Source organism: Sphaerodactylus townsendi, linkage group LG02 (assembly GCF_021028975.2).
Source record: "Sphaerodactylus townsendi isolate TG3544 linkage group LG02, MPM_Stown_v2.3, whole genome shotgun sequence".
Lineage (NCBI taxonomy): Eukaryota > Metazoa > Chordata > Lepidosauria > Squamata > Sphaerodactylidae > Sphaerodactylus > Sphaerodactylus townsendi.
This window is the reverse complement of record NC_059426.1, coordinates 118499095-118514833: the sequence shown is the minus strand read 5'-3', so window position 1 is coordinate 118514833 and position 15739 is coordinate 118499095. Positions and strand designations below refer to the sequence as shown.

General features: G+C 41.7%; 1 protein-coding gene across 4 annotated transcripts in view; it reads left to right on the top strand.

Annotated features, from left to right (window-relative positions):
* Positions 1 to 15739, top strand: part of PLEKHH1 (pleckstrin homology, MyTH4 and FERM domain containing H1) — a 69161-nt gene that overhangs the window by 40029 nt on the left and 13393 nt on the right. For all 4 annotated transcript variants that reach the window (XM_048484001.1, XM_048484000.1, XM_048484003.1 and 1 more), the window contains 7 exons: positions 3248 to 3421; positions 4119 to 4216; positions 6132 to 6309; positions 6712 to 6867; positions 7969 to 8069; positions 10691 to 10832; positions 14027 to 14169. In XM_048484001.1, the coding sequence (XP_048339958.1) occupies positions 3248 to 3421; positions 4119 to 4216; positions 6132 to 6309; positions 6712 to 6867; positions 7969 to 8069; positions 10691 to 10832; positions 14027 to 14169 (992 nt within the window). The remainder of the gene's footprint in view (positions 1 to 3247; positions 3422 to 4118; positions 4217 to 6131; positions 6310 to 6711; positions 6868 to 7968; positions 8070 to 10690; positions 10833 to 14026; positions 14170 to 15739) is intronic.

Here is a 15739-nt window from a genome sequence, read left to right as displayed (position 1 = left end):
TCCAGGTACAGAATTGCCACTAAATTGCATGAGGAGGTAGGAGAAATCCAAGCATGCTCCTTAATTTATGCTATGGAGCCCCAAGCAGAGCTGATTTTCAATTCCTTCATATTTACAGCAGAAGGAGATAAGAATAACTTTGACCTAGTCCTGGAAAAAAATTGAAGAATATTTTGTGCAACCAAATGCAACCTTATCCATGAAAGGGCTTGTTTTCACCAGAGAAAACAGAAGCCTGTTAAATCTGCAGAAGCTTATATAAGGTGTTTACATAAACAAACACACATTTGTGCCTTTGGAGTTAGCTTAAGTTAAAATATTAGAGACGAACTAGTTGTGGATATTTCATACAGACTTTTCTCAGAAGCTGCAACTTAAAAGTGACCTTACTCTGGATGTTGCAATCCAACTAATTAGAAATTCTGAACTGATTAAAGCACAAGCTCATGAACAGAGTTCTCCAAAAGGACTTCAAGAGGCTTCTAGGACAGCAAACTTTCCTAAACAACCCACCCCAGCAAGGAAAAGTCCCAGACCTTTCCAAAAGTACCCTAGGGAGCCAGTTAAGCAACTGCATTGCATGCCAAGCCAGACCTCAAAGTGTGCACATTGTGGAAAAAAGCATGCACAGAGGGCAGAGTATTCTGCAAAGGCTGCAGAGTGCTACAAGTGCAAACAAATAGGACATTTTACTACAGTTTGCCGCACTTGTTGTGTAAGAGAAGTTGCATCTACAGAGGGTGCCTCTGACCAGATATTTTGGGACCAGTCAGCTGCTCCAACTCCATAACTGACTCTTGGGTGGTTTCTTTACAAATTTTTGGTCTGACTTTGGAATTCAAAATAGATACTAGAGTTGACATGAACTTGATTTTTGAGTCTGCTTACAGCCACTTCAAGAACCATCCTTGGCTTTACCAAACTTATTACATATTCTCCAACCCATGGAGGGACAACTTAAACTGCATGGAATATTTCCAAGCTCAAACCCATTTTTAAGGGAAAATCTATAGCTTCAATGTTTATGTACTCAAAACTCAATCCAACAACCTGCTGAGCTGATACACAGCTGTTACAATGGGTTTGATCTGATGCCTAGATGAATTTCCACTAGAATCTGAACAGGAATTGGGGACTTTACAAATACCTTCTAATAAAATAAGGCAAAAGACAATGCTACACCCTACCCTGTCAGCATTGCTAGGTTCATATCAGCACCTCTACTTCCAAAAGTGAAAGCTGATTTGGACAGAATGGTTTGCTGCAGAGTGAATGAACTAATCACAGAACCTACAGATTAGTGTTGTCCGATGGTGCCAGTGCCCAAAAAGATGGTTCAGTGTGTATCTGTGTAGACTTAAAACAACTGAACAGAGCTGTTGAACATGAACACTTTGTTCTTCCAACCATAGATGGCATCCTTCCAAGATTAGCCGGTGCCCATTTATTTTCACTGCTGGCTGCTGCAAGTGGATTTTGTCACTTTCTTTACTTCTTTTGGCCGATATTTCTTCCACAGATTGCCATTTGGAATTTTCAGCATTCCAGAATCATTCCAGAGAGAAATGACCCACCTTTCACAGCACCTAGAAGGCAAGTCTATGGCCTATGGCCATTCAGAAGAAAAGCACGATGCTCAACAAAACAAAATCCTTCATACCTTACAGAAGGCAGGTCCACAGCTGAACAAAGCTAAATGTCTTCTTCACCAGAAGTCTCTCACCTATCTAGGACATCACATTGATGAACAAGGTGTTAAGCCTGACTTGAAGAAAATAGAATCAATCCTAAAAATGGATCCTCCTACCAGTACCACAGAACTGAAATGCTATTTAGGCATGGAGCATAATGGTGAAATTAAATCAGTTGCATTTTGTTCCAGAACCCTCACTGTCATAGAAATTCAGTATGCTCACGTTGAGCAGCAGTTTGGACTTATGAATGGTTTTCCAAATATCTCTTTGATTTGTCTTCCTTTCAATTATTCACTGATCACAAACCTCTAATACACTGATAAATTGCAAAGATTTGGATAAAGTTCCAATGAGATGCCAAAGATTCCTTCTACATTAGATGAGATATAATCCTCAAGCAGAGTACCATCTGGGTAAAACCCTAGTCATTGCTGATACACTGTCACAGCATAATCTGAAGACTACTGATGAAGGTGACTCTATTGCACTTATTGAAGAAGTTGAATGCTATGAAGTCACTTTGCGAGACTTAAAGCCAATTTTGAAGCCTCTTCTTCATTAGTAACAAACCCTTATTTCTTCTGATGCAGAGTTGCAGAAACTCATGAACTATGTGTCCAAAGAATGGCCAAATTTGCATATTATAGAGACTAAGACTAATATATAGATTGATGTGTAGAAGTAATATGGGGCAAAATAATCCCCAGGTGCTATTGGGGTGCGTGATAGTCTGTGCATCACCTCAGGTTAGGATGTTAACCAGTATATTTATAATATTTTTATATTGTTGTTTAAATAACTTTGTACTTCATTATATATTCAGAAGGGGTGGGGGAGATGTGGTGATGTGTACCTTTAAGTGTTTGAATTGATGGGTGGAGTTCAAAGATCCAGGAAAAGCTGGTGTAACTGAGACCTAGGAGAGTTAAAGCGAAGAGCTTCTGTTAGCTGTTAACTGTTCTTATAGATCATATTGTTAGCTGTAAATAAATCTTTTTTAAATCACTATGGTTGTCCTGCCATTCATCCTTGTATTTCCCTTCAATTTCATCCCAGTTTAGTCGTAAGGCTCCAAGGGTGCCTGGGAAATATAGGCCTAGACGGAAAATTCCACCAAGGTCCCAAACCTCCCAGTGGGAAAGAGACTTAATGTAGGCCACTCGTCCATCAGCCTTAGTTCAGGGTCAGGACACCATTTCACAGAGAAACACCAATTCAAAGGTGAATGCAAAGTTACTTTTATTGTCACACCTGCGTTTACACCTGCATCAGTGGGGCTGTCTTTTGGTGACATGTGAAGGCATATTGTTAAAAACAGTCATAGTATTCCCCTTTGCATGAGGATTCTTGCGCTTTGTCAGAAGACGTATACAAGGAGAAATAATCCCACAAATATACCCAAAGATATTTTATTCTGTAAAATAGAAGATACAAAACAATGCTCAGTGAAGCCCTACATAGGATTATAAAAGGGGTTAAAAGTTTATTATTGTTGGTAAGAAAAGTGAAACACTTTCCCTAGTTTTTAATATGTTTCCCTCCCTCAATTTCAGTCTTGCCAGCTGTTTATCAACGTCCCTGTAGAAGCTCCTTCCATTGATTACCACGTGTCGCTAGCCCAGACTGCTCTACAAGTCTGCCTGACCCACAATGAGCTACAGAATGAAATTTATTGTCAGCTAGTTAAGCAAACTAGCAGACCAGCTCAGAACCACTCGGCCATTCAAGTAAGATTCCTTCTGCTGATTATGCTTGACACATTATTCCTTCTGCTGATTATGCTTGACACATTAACTGATTAATATCTTACACTAGGAATAGAAATAATCACGACTAAGTCTATGGAAACCTTTTTTCTCTTGTTACATGTGAGCATGGTGAGAAAGTTAATTTCTTATGGAAGTGTAACAAGTGGGCAGACTGTGAAAAACTACAAAGAATTGGCAAATAATTATATTTATAGATAATCTTCAGATACAAACTGAAAAAGCAAAGGCAGAACACTTTTACTTGACCTACAAGGGCATCAGTCCTAAGCAAGTTCACTAAAAACCAAGTCTCATGTTATTCAGTGGATCATTCGGTGGGCCAAGAAAATACCCCTAGGATTATAGCCATAATGTGTTCAGTACAGACACTGGCATGAGAAGGGTGAAAAAGAAGGGCTGCTAGGAATATTTACATGTGAAGACATGTGTGCCAACAGTGGAACCACAGTCAGTTGAATTCCAGTCGTATATGATTTATGGCAGTGAACACACTTTTCAAAATGTGTTCCTAATCCGACCTCATGCAATTTATATTCTTGTGCCACATTGCAGCTCAGAAAAAAAATTGAGGCAAGTCATTCTGCTGTGAGAGTAGTTGTTGGTGACAATAGAAAAGTGCCAGCTTTATTAATTGTAAGCTTATTTTCCTCTACAGTGCTGGCAATTATTGGCTTTGTGTGTTCCTCTCTTCCTGCCTCAGCACCATTTCCTTTGGTATATCAAGCATTACTTGCTGCAGCATGGAGACCCCAGGTGAATAGCTTGCCATGTTTTTCTCCCTGTTAAAATGCTTCTGAACCCTTTCTGCAATTAGCTGAATGGCTGGATTAAAATGAAACAACAGTTTGCAAATAGCCCATGTAGTAAGACCATCTTTACAAAGAAGAGCTTTCCTAAGGGAACAACTTAAAGCTGGATTTCTGAAGCATCAGCTTCACATGGTAAGCTGTTTGTCGTGAAGTACCTCACTGCAGGGATAAGCTACTGCCTTGGAGGTTGTCAATCTGCCGTTATATATCATTCTGGTTGGTAGATTGCCAGTAGAACATAGGATACCTGAGAGATAAATATGGTAACTAAATAACAATAGCAAACAGATTAATGAAAAAATCATGTTTGAAAAGAAAGCCATGATATATCACTGGGGTAGGGGTGGATTCTGTGGTTTGTAAATAGTATTGTGAGAAGCATTGCCAATAAGACAGCCAGGATGTTAACAAAATCATATTTCACATCACACTGTTACAAGAGGTATCCAGTGAACGGTAAGAGAAGTTATCTATTTGAAAAAACACACAATACTGAGTTTGGGGAAAATTCCACCACCCCATATCGTAAGCTGTCTTAAGTTTCTATAAGATAGAATGGTGGCTAATAAATGTTTGACAGCTTTGAGTTTCTCAGTACTATGCAGCAACTGAAGGTATGTGGTCTTTCAAATTGCACATGATGTGCCATTTTTATATTTATTTATTTATTTATTTATTTTGTTCGATTTTTATACCGCCCCATCCCCTGGGGGCTCTGGGCGGTGCACAACATTTAAAAACAATGTATTAAATAGCATTTAAAAGCAGCAGTAAAACTCCTAATACATTTACAATTTAAAACCCAAATCTAAGTTTAAGTTAAGATTCAAAGTGCAGTGTGGCGTCCAGCATCAATAGATAAAACCCTCCCACCCCATGGTGGAGGGGGCATGGTGAGTCTCAGTGATGTAATTACGGCCTAGGTGTCAGAGGCCAAAAGCGGGGCACTATTGGCGGCTGGATCCCTCCTGAAGGCTCCGGGCGGAACAGCTCAGATCTTACCCAGGCCCTTCGCGGAACTCCTCCAAGGTCCCCGCGACTTGGGCCCGGACAGCTGGAGGGAGAGCGTTCCACCAGGCCGGGGCCAGGGCTGTAAAGGTCCTGGCCCGTGTGGAGGCCAGCCGCATTGCCGAGGGGCCAGGGACCACCAGTAGGTTGGCCTCCGCTGATCGAAGAGTTTGTTAATGTTAATTAACAGAAAAATCTCTTCCACATAGAAGTTTGTAAATTGTGAAATGGCCCTAACTTTAGATTTGAATCCAGCTCTGGTGTGAGAGATATGAAACATTGATTCTGTTTATCAGATTCCTATGAGCCATAAAAGCACTGTGAACCAAGTATGCCTGGATTCCTAGTCCACTTAGATGTCTGATAGAAACAAAAGTAGACCCAATACAGATTACCATTCCCAAACAGTTTTAAGGTGGCCATTGGCACCGGGCTGTTCTGTGCCTTCTTCATCCATAGTTCTGTCACTGAAGTAGTAAATGGGAAAAGTCTTTGAGCAAATAAAGCCTTAAGGCTCTGGCTATAGCTTCAGCAAGGTGCTAGATCTTGGGCCTTTCAATAATACCCCTGATTGGGGGAAGACCAATGGTTATAAATAACCATTTATTGGCCAGTTATTGGTCTCCCTGCTTATTTTTGTTAGACGTGTTTTTGTGTTTATATGTTTTATTTGTTTAAATATTTTATGTACACTTATTTTAAATGCTATTTTGATGTCTTGACATTTTATTGTTGACCTTTTCTGATGTTTGCTGACTTGGGGAGTCCATTTAGGTGGACAGGCCTCATAGAAATGTTTTAAATAAACAAATAACAGGAAATACGTTACATTTTTTTCTGTCTTTGATTAGAAGTGAAATAGGAAAGTATGCAATTTACTGTCAGAGATCAGTGGAACGTACTTTGCAAGTTGGTGAACGAGAAGCCAGACCTTCCCGAATGGAGATTATATCCATTTTGCTGAGAAACCCCTACCACCACTCACTCCCCTTCAGTATTCCAGTGCACTTCATGAATGGAACCTACCAGGTAAAACACAGATGCTGAGAACCAGATGTTGGCGGTCTGTCAGCATAATAGCCTCTCTGAAATTACTTTACATGTACCCTCCATACTTTGCTGTGAATTGTCCTTACAGATAGGCTTATGCAGCTATAGAAAAATTTCTTGCTTAGAATCACATTTTAGATGTGTGGATAAGTATGAGGGAGGATTAATAGTTACCTTAAGTTATAGTGCTGGGCAGATGAAGCTCCTTAATAGCAGCCTCGTGGAAAATTGGCAACAAAAGTTGCTTATGTGAGAGTGAGAAAGTCCTCACAAACCTTGCCTTCATACAAACCCATTGCTGGTATATGCTGTACACCCACCCTTTTAAATGATACATAAGTTTAGTCTTCAGACTCTATCATTTCATCTATCACATTCCAGGTGGTAGGGTTTGATGGCTCCTCAACAGTGGAAGAGTTCCTGCACCAGCTGAACCAAGAGATGGGCATGAGGCAGTCATCATTCTCTGGGTTTGCTCTCTTTGCGGATGATCCATCTGGCGGGGATATAGAACACTGCCTTCAAGGCCCTATGAAGGTGATTTACTTCGATTACTCAATTCAGTTTCTGTACAGGTCCTCCTAATGTGCTACAAGTATTTGATAGTTAATGGCTACTAAAACTGTAATGTAATAAGATGTCAATCAGGATGGGCACCGGTAGCAGATAGAAGTTGTATGTCCTAAAGTTTGTTTGAGCATTAAATAGGGGGTTTGGAGTAGCCTCATGTAAATCCTATTGTATGAAGTATAATTGAAATGATTTAATTGAAAGTTTAATTGAAAGGATGTTGACACTGGTACTCATGATATTGTCTCTTTGAAAATAACAAGTTTAAAATATTTGTATGATTGTCAAATAGTGTGTCCTGATCACTGTTAAGTATGCCTATCCCCAACCCCTCTGCTAAGTTCTTTGCAATAATTTACATGAGGGGATAGCAAGGCTGGATAACATTTACTCTGTATAAATGGAAAAAGAGTACATAGAATTTGTGAAAGTTCCACATACCTCTGGTTTGGATATCTCTTCTATACTGAATATTAATATGTGGCATAGTGAGAGCATTTTTTGGAGGAGGGGATAAATTGTACTCTTAGGACTTAATTCAGTTGTTATGGAAAGTGTGTTGACTCTGCTGGGTTATTCCAGTTATCTATGTTAGGTTTTTGAGAGGGAGGGATGTGTAACTATAACTATAATATATGTGATCTATAATTACTCATGGTCTGGGAAAATCTAGATGCTTATCTGGATGTCTGAACTCTAGGAAGTAATGATTATCTAGGAATTTTAAAACAAAGTATAACCCTGTTATTGGCTGGCTGGCTTAATTATGAGTTTGGATGTAAGGAAAATGCACATTTATATAATTGCCCAGCCATTAAACTCATTGGATTTGGACAAGCCTTTCTTTTTCAGTCCAATCTACCCCACAGACCGCTTGATGCTACTTCAAACTTATTGCAGGAAAAATGGGATACGGCTATGACAGGCAATAAAACAGTGAACAGAAGTTATTTCTACAAGAAACCATGTCCAAATTCCTTGAACTAAGGCTTGCCCACAATACCTTTTTATTCCTTTACAATATATGCTTCTATTTCCTGGCAAACCATCTCTTCCATTTTTTAAAAGATCTGTGATGTCATTTCAAAATGGGAGCAAGCTTTGAAAGAGTTGAATCCTGGGAAGTATGAAGGTGGCACAAGAATAGTGAAGCTAACCTATAAAAACAGGTACTGTCCACTGATCAGTATTATATCCACTTGATTGTGAACTCTTATGAATGAAATAAGATGGAAACCTCTGTTTCATTTCAATAAGGCCCATGCACAAGGATGTAGGTAAGGGGGGTTCTCGGGTTCAACCCCCCATTACATGTCTGAAGCTCCGCCCCCAGTTTGCGTTTTTTTTTGTATTTTTAAGGGTTTTTCACCTGCATGGGGTGTAGTTTTTAGGCTAGCAGCACCAATATTTCAAGGCTATTTTGGGAGACTCTGATGATGATACCACCCAGGTTTGGTGAGGTTTGGTTCAGGGGGTCCAAAGTTATGAACTCCCCAAACAGCATCACTTTCAATGTTGTTTTAACTGGGGACCCCAGATTCTCCCTTTAAGGTGGATTTAAAAGCACAAATTGGTCTCCTTAGTCTAAACGCCATTGAAAGTGATGCTGTTTGGGGGTGGATTCCAGCATCACAGCAGCCACCCATGCCCCCCCCCCAACCTCAGATTTTCCCTAGCTACATCTCTGCCCGGAGGGGAGGGCAGAAGGGATTGCCAGCTGCTGGCTGGGAGCCCAGCCGGTGGGGGTGGGTGGGCAGAGGAGGGGAGTCCGCTGTCCCTGGCCTCAGAGAGATGTTTTTATAAGCACTGAGGCTGGGGGAGGGGCTTGGGGAGGCAGGCCCCCACCCCCTGACCCTCCCTAAAAATCTATACCTACATCACTGGCCATGCAGGAGAACTTCCCAGGCACTTTTGCCTTGAAACATGTTTCATGTCCGAAGCTCCGCCCCAGGTTTGTGGGTTTTTTGTATTTCAAAGTGTTTTTTTTAATTTTCCACCTGCAGGGGGCGCAGTTTTTTAAGCTAGCAGCACCAAACTTTCAGGGTATCTTTTGGAGACTCTTCTGATGATACCACCCAGGTTTGGTGAAGTTTGGTTCAGGGGGTCCAAAGTTATGGACTCCCAAAGGGGGTGCCCCACCCCCCATTGTTTCCAATGGAAGCTAATAGGAGATGGGGGCTACACATTTGAGGCTCCATAACTTTGGCCCCCATGAACCAAAATTCTCCAGACCTGGGTGGTATCATCAGGAGACTCTCCTGATGGTACCACCCAGGTTTTGTGAAGTTTGGTCTAGGGGGTCCAAAGCTATGGATTCCCAAAGGGGGTGCCCCCATCCCCCATGGTTTCCAATGGGGGCTACACATTTGAGGGTCCATAACTTTGGCCCCCCTGAACCAAACTTCACCAAACATGGGTGGTATTATCAGGAGGGTCTCCTAAAGATACCCTAAAAGTTTGGTGCTGCTAGCTTAACAATTGCACCCCCGACAGCAGGTACTCCCCAAATTTCCCCAGATTCTCCTTTTAAATACACCCCCTTCGGCATGGATTTAAAGGGAGAATCTGAGGTCCCCTTTGAAAGTGATGCTGTTTAAGGGTGGGGGATTAACTGGGGACCCCAGATTTTCCCTTTAAGGTGGATTTAAAAGGAGAATCTGGGCTCCCTAGTTTAAACATCATTGAAAGTGATTCTGTTTGGGGGTGGATGCCAGCATCCCAGCGGCTGGCCATGGGGGGGGGGGGGGGGGCAAAACTCAGATTTTGCACCAGGCTCCATTTTCCCTAGCTACACCTCTGCCCAAAGGAGAGGGCAGAAGGTACTGCTGGCTGGGAGCCCAGCTGGAGATTGGGGGTGAGGTGGGGTGGGGTGGGGCAGGGAAGTCTGCTGTCCCTGGCCTCGGAGAGCTGCTCCAATGGGCATCCCAGGAGCCTCCCTGCCTGTCTCTGACTGGGCAGCGGGGTGTGGTGGGTAGAGTGTTGTGCTAAGATTCGGGAGCCCCGAGTTCGAATCCCCAGTCTGCTGCAGAACCTAGCTGGATGACCTTGGCCCTGTCACATGTTCTCAAACTCTGCTACCTCAGAGGGTGTTGTAAAGATGATAGTGGAGAACTCTGGGAAGAAGAATGGAGTTACCAAATGTGTTAGAGCGCTCCTTTCTCTTTCTTCTCTATTAAGCTCCTCCAAATGTTTATATTTCTGTTAATATATGTTTATATCCTCCAAATGTTTACTTTTTTGTAATGTTTTAATGTTTACACTTTGTAACGTTTTATATTATTGTATTTTTATAAGTATGTAAACTGCCTTGAGAAAAGTCCCTTGGAAAATTGGCAGGGTAGAAATGTGAAATATAAATAAATAAATAAATACTGAGGCTGGGGCGGGGCTTGGGGAGGCATGTGGCCCCACCCCCGAACCCCCCTACAAAAAATCTATACCTACGGCGTGTGCAGGCACCACGAACAGGAGCGCAACGATTCCCTCGCACACACAAGGATTTTAAAGGGGGGAGGTACAAGGGGGCCAATTCTCATCGCCTGTTTTGTGTTCAGAGTCATTTAAAACTAAAATAGTGAAAGTGAGTGGGGGGAACGGGGGGGGGGGAGATTCAGCCAATCAGAACGTGGGAAACAGAGGTTGTCTGCATATGCATGGAAGGTATTGCGGGAGAGCTCTGAATCATTTTGCTTGTGCAATTAATTGTATAAGTTTAAAACTATCTAGCCAAGTTGTTAATTTAGATCAGATGCTATGCTATAATAATACTTGGCATTTTTCTCCAAACCAGACAGTATTTTCGATATCAAGCAAAAGGTGAAACAGATCGAGAGCGCTTGCTGTTGGCTTTCCAGATTAGTGGTGATATAGCCAGTGGGAGGTTCCCTGTCAATAAGGAGCTGGCTCTGGAAATGGCAGCTCTGATGGCCCAGGTGAGCAGTGAACTCCTTGTTTTTGGACTGCCTGGAATGAACCTGTGTACCCTCTTAAGTCCATCCACCTTTCCTTGCTGACTGTCCCTTCCTCATAATATGAGAGTTTGACCTCTGTTGCAAATTGCACATTTCCTACATCACATCAGTGCTATTGTGTAACAGGAAGCCATGTGTCAAGTCCTTTAGAAGGACACAAAAATGGTAGTATTTCAGTGGTGTCATTTTTTTGTGGTGGCATTTCTGTGAGCTCAGGCAGCTGTGTCAAATTACAGAGATCAGTTTGCCTGGAGAAGGTGGCTGGACATTATGGCACTGAACTTCACTAAAGTATTCCCTTCCCCAACCCCTGCCTTTCTAGGGTTGCCAAACTCCAGGTGGGGCCTGGAGATCTCCTAGAATCACCATTCATCTGGAGAAAATAGTTACTTTAAAAGAGAGGACTCTGTGGCATCATGCCCCAAGCCTTGTCCCCAGATCTACAGGAATTTCCCTGTAGATACACTTTCAAAGATACGCTTTGTGATACACTTTTATTTATCTTTTTTTGGTTTGATTTTTTATAGATTTACAAATGGAGAATCCACTTGTGGGAAGCACCTAAGTCTCCTGTTTCTTTCTCCACTCACTGTTTCCTCTTTCCCTCCTCCTGCCAGTATTTCCCCTTTCCCTGCTTCCTTCTCTTCTTCCTGCCCACCAACCTTCCCTGCCCACTACTTTTCAGCTTTATTTATTATGTATTTAAGTTATGTGTACTCTGCTTTTCTCCCAAATGGGAACCCAAAGCAGCATATTGTACTGACTTTTGTGAGGTGGTGCTGAAGCGAGCTGCCAAGACTGGGTGTGTGTATCATGCAAGTTGCAAGGTAGCAAGTTGCCCAGTGATTGTTGCCAAACTTGGTCACAAAGAGTTCTTCCTCAAAGGCCAAAACAGCACTGGAAAGGGCCCTGTCTTTTAATGACTCAAACCAAGGCTTTAAGGCTGGCAGTACTGTTGCGATTGCTTAGCAGCACCCACAATGACCACTGGGATTCTTAAAGCTATAGGTGCTGTTTCTGCTATTTGGACAGGGGGAGTTACCCCAATGTATTTTTTCATATTTCAGAATGCTCTGCAAACCTAGTTTTTCAGGTTTGTAGAAAGAGCTGGTTTGTCAGTTCATTGTCCAAATCTCCGGATTTAAGTATCCACAGACAGGGCCATGCTGAGAGTTAGATATTGTTACTGGCCTAACAGGGGTAAGGGCTTTATTAAAGGGAATCTCCACCAGCTGCTAAGAGTGTAACAGCACACATATGGTTTTAAAAGTAGCAAAGGGGAATGAGCACTCACGTTGGCAGCAAGAGGGGCCAAGAGGAGATCTTTTAGACTGTATAATACGGGGAAGGAATTCTGGCAATGAATATTCCACAGAGTAATGCAAGAGTCCAAATTGAGTTTTTAAAATGTTTATATATAAATTCTGGTTCAAAAATGCATACACATACAAAGTAAAGAACTTACACAAGAGCACATACACACAAGTTCCTAGTATATAGAAAGGTTTGAAAGGTAGGTGGGAAGATAGAGGGGGAATGTGGAATTTTAGCAAGGTAATACTGCTACCTAAATTCAGCTGGAAGAAGATCTTGTAGAAGGCAAGGATTCAAATAACCAGCATCTGAATCCAGGCTGTAAGGGATGATATCGTGGTTCTCAACCTAACCAGACCAAAGAGAGTGCAGCTACAGAGCCAGAATTGGAGTGCAAGGTTAGTGGCAGGTGAGCTAAACTTTTTTATAAGGTAGATGTCCGTTCCTTGGTGGGAAAAAGGAATGACCAATCACGCTAGAAAGTTCCACATCCTGTGCTGGGTTTTGGGGGGGTGCTGAGGTAATTAGTCAGCTCATCTGCTGCTAAACCCGGGACAATGGGGCCAAAATTGCTTTGTTAAGCTAAACGAGGAAACGCTGAAAGGCTTCCATGCAGATTAACTCTTGAGAGTCACTGCCCAGGATATTCAGATTTAGCTGAGACATTTAGATCGGGATAAGGTGAGTGGTTTTAGGAGAGTCATGACAAAGGTAGAGGAGATGCAGAGAAGCAACCCTTTGTTGCTGACTTGGTTTCCAGAAGAGATAGGGAAATGGTAGTATCTGATACTGAGGTGGCTTTCCATATTCTTCGTCTTTAACAGTTTCTATAGCAAGGTGTGGTAATCAAGCATGCTAGCAATTCAAATGAGACCTCCAGGTTACCAGGAGTAACTCATTATCTTTATTCAGCTTTTGTTAAAGTAGTTTTCACCTTTAGCTTGTGGCCAAGTGATCATGCGGCTACCTACACCCAGAGGAGTGCTTTTTGGCAACTGGCTTTTGCCAATGTGATTTTAAAGCAGAAATATATATTAATAATATTCTGGGGGTGTCAGGGGCCATAACAATATATTGATTCTATAAGCTCCCATGGAAGGGCAGCCATGTACTTTTAAAAGATTCTTAAGTGTAAGGATGTGTCTCTGGTGTCCAAGAGCAAGATAATTCATATTATAGTATTTCCCCTTACAATGTATGGATGTGAAAGTTAGGCAATGAAGAAAACTGACAAGAGGAAAATTGATTAGTTTGGAATATGATGTTGGAGGAGAGTTTTATGGATATAAGTGGGTTCTAGATCTAATCAATCCTGAACTCTCCCTAGAAGTTAAAATGGCTATCGTACTTTGGTCACGTTATGAGAAGACAGGATTCACTGGAAAAGACAATAATGCTAGGAAAGGTGGAAGGCAGCAGAAAAGACAAAGACCTAACATGAGATGGATTGATTCTCTAGAGGAAATCACAGCCCTCAGTTTGCAAGACCTGAGCAAGGCTGTTAATGATAGGATGTTTTGGAGGTCATTATTCATAGGGTCGCCACAAGACAGAAGCAACTTGAAAGCACTTAACACATACAAACTGCCTTGAGTCCCCAGATGTGCATGGTAAACAAAGTATAAACAAAATAAACAAATTGTAGAAAGCCTCTTTCTCATTCTTTAGCAAGTCTGCTCAGAATCCTACTCTATTCAGTGGGGCTTACTCCCAGTAAAGTGCTTTGAGGATTACAGGTACAGTTACTGTTACTGCTTACTTTCTACAAAATGCATACTGCTGATGCAAAGCCAGAGTTGTCAATCTCTTTAATCCCCATTTTACCTTATCTTTTTTCTTAGGTGGATTATGGGGATTTGGATCGACCAGTACTATTGAACCCTGGGGGGTCATCACATTCCAAAATGCAACATCTTCTCCAGATGGTACTAGACAAATTCTATCCCAAGCATTACAAGCACCATGCTGTACCTGAACAGATAAGGTAAGAGACTAAATGTCTAAATATGGTCCCTACAACTTACTCTAGTCTAATCAATGCTTTGCCACAAAATTCTGTACCAACTGTAGCTTCCAGACCATCTTCAAGGGCAACCCCACATAGAGTGCACTGCAGTAATCTAATCCAGATGTTGCCAGGGTATGCACCATAGTGCCAAGATCTTTTCTGCCCAAGGAAGGCTGTAGCTGGCTTACCAGCCAAATTTGGTGAAAGGCACCCCACTACTGCCTGTTTATCTAACAGGAGGTATGGGTCCAGGAGCTCCTCCAGGCTATGAACCTTTAGGGAGAGTGCAACCTCATCCAGAATATTGAATAACCCATTTCCTGGGTCAGACCCTTCCCTACCAGTAGCACCTCCATTTTGTTGTGATTAAGTTTCAGTTTGTTAACCCTCATTGTGACGATTATAAGGTTGGATTGAGATGATTGTAGGTTTGTGTGTCTTTAAACTGAGTGCTGAATAGGAGACAGAGAGAGAATGGCCAGAAAAAGGCAGGTAAGCTGTGATTGGTTTTTGAGAGGAGTTGCCTGGATGAGGGAAAAAAAGAGGGCAGAGTCAGAGATCTGTGTGTAGGAGGGTGAAGTTGTATGAGAGAAATCTTGACTGTTTTTACTAGGAGAGAGGAATAAACTGAAATTAGTTTTGATGTGTATTAATCTGTGAGGAATATAGAAACTGTCAAAGTTAGAGCATCAGAACTCTCTCTGAAGAAGAATTTGAGTAAGTCCGAAAAGGACAGAAGCTGTGTGGGTGTGACAAAGGGTGACATACTTTCCTTGTGAGAGTGAAAAGGTTAAATTCTAGTCCGAGAGAACAGTATAAGAGATAGAGAGAGAAGAAGTGAACAGGGTCAGAATGACTTTATTCTGATTGGAAATTATTTAAAGTATTTGGTACCTCAGATTTTATTTTAATTTTTGTAAATAATTTTGTTTGGAACCTTGAAGTTACCTACCAGTTATAAAGCAAATCTTATTTTGGTTCAATGAAATATTGGAACTCCCACCTGATTTTCCTTAGTACCACAAATGCCATTCCTTTTGCCTTACATCTTGTACACACTACCAAGAAAAGAATAAAACAAAAGGGGAAATAAAAGAGGGGTTTTGGGGATTTTATTCCTGGTGACAGCCTACAAAATAAAGATAGAGAAATAAATGAAAAGAAAAAATAGAAAAGGACACAGAGAAGAGAAAGAGAGGAGGGCGCGCTACACTCATCCATCCCAAAACTGCCTCCAGTCACCTGATCATGGTTTCCACAGCCTCTCTGGGATCTGCTGGTAGTGCAAACCAGAGCTGAGTATCATCTGCATGTTGGTGGCAACTCAGCCAAATTCTCCAGATGTCCTCTCCCAGCAGTTTTATATAGATGAATAGTGAGGGGAGAAAAGGAAATATAAAAAATGAAGGTGGTTGGAGGGTGGGGTACCGGTAATTAGGTCAGGTAGAGATTAGTTAGTGTCCCTATCAAGTCAGGTCTGATAATTAATTACATATAGGCCAAAGTAAAACAGATTCTCGCAGCCAATAAAAAAGAAGACAGAGCA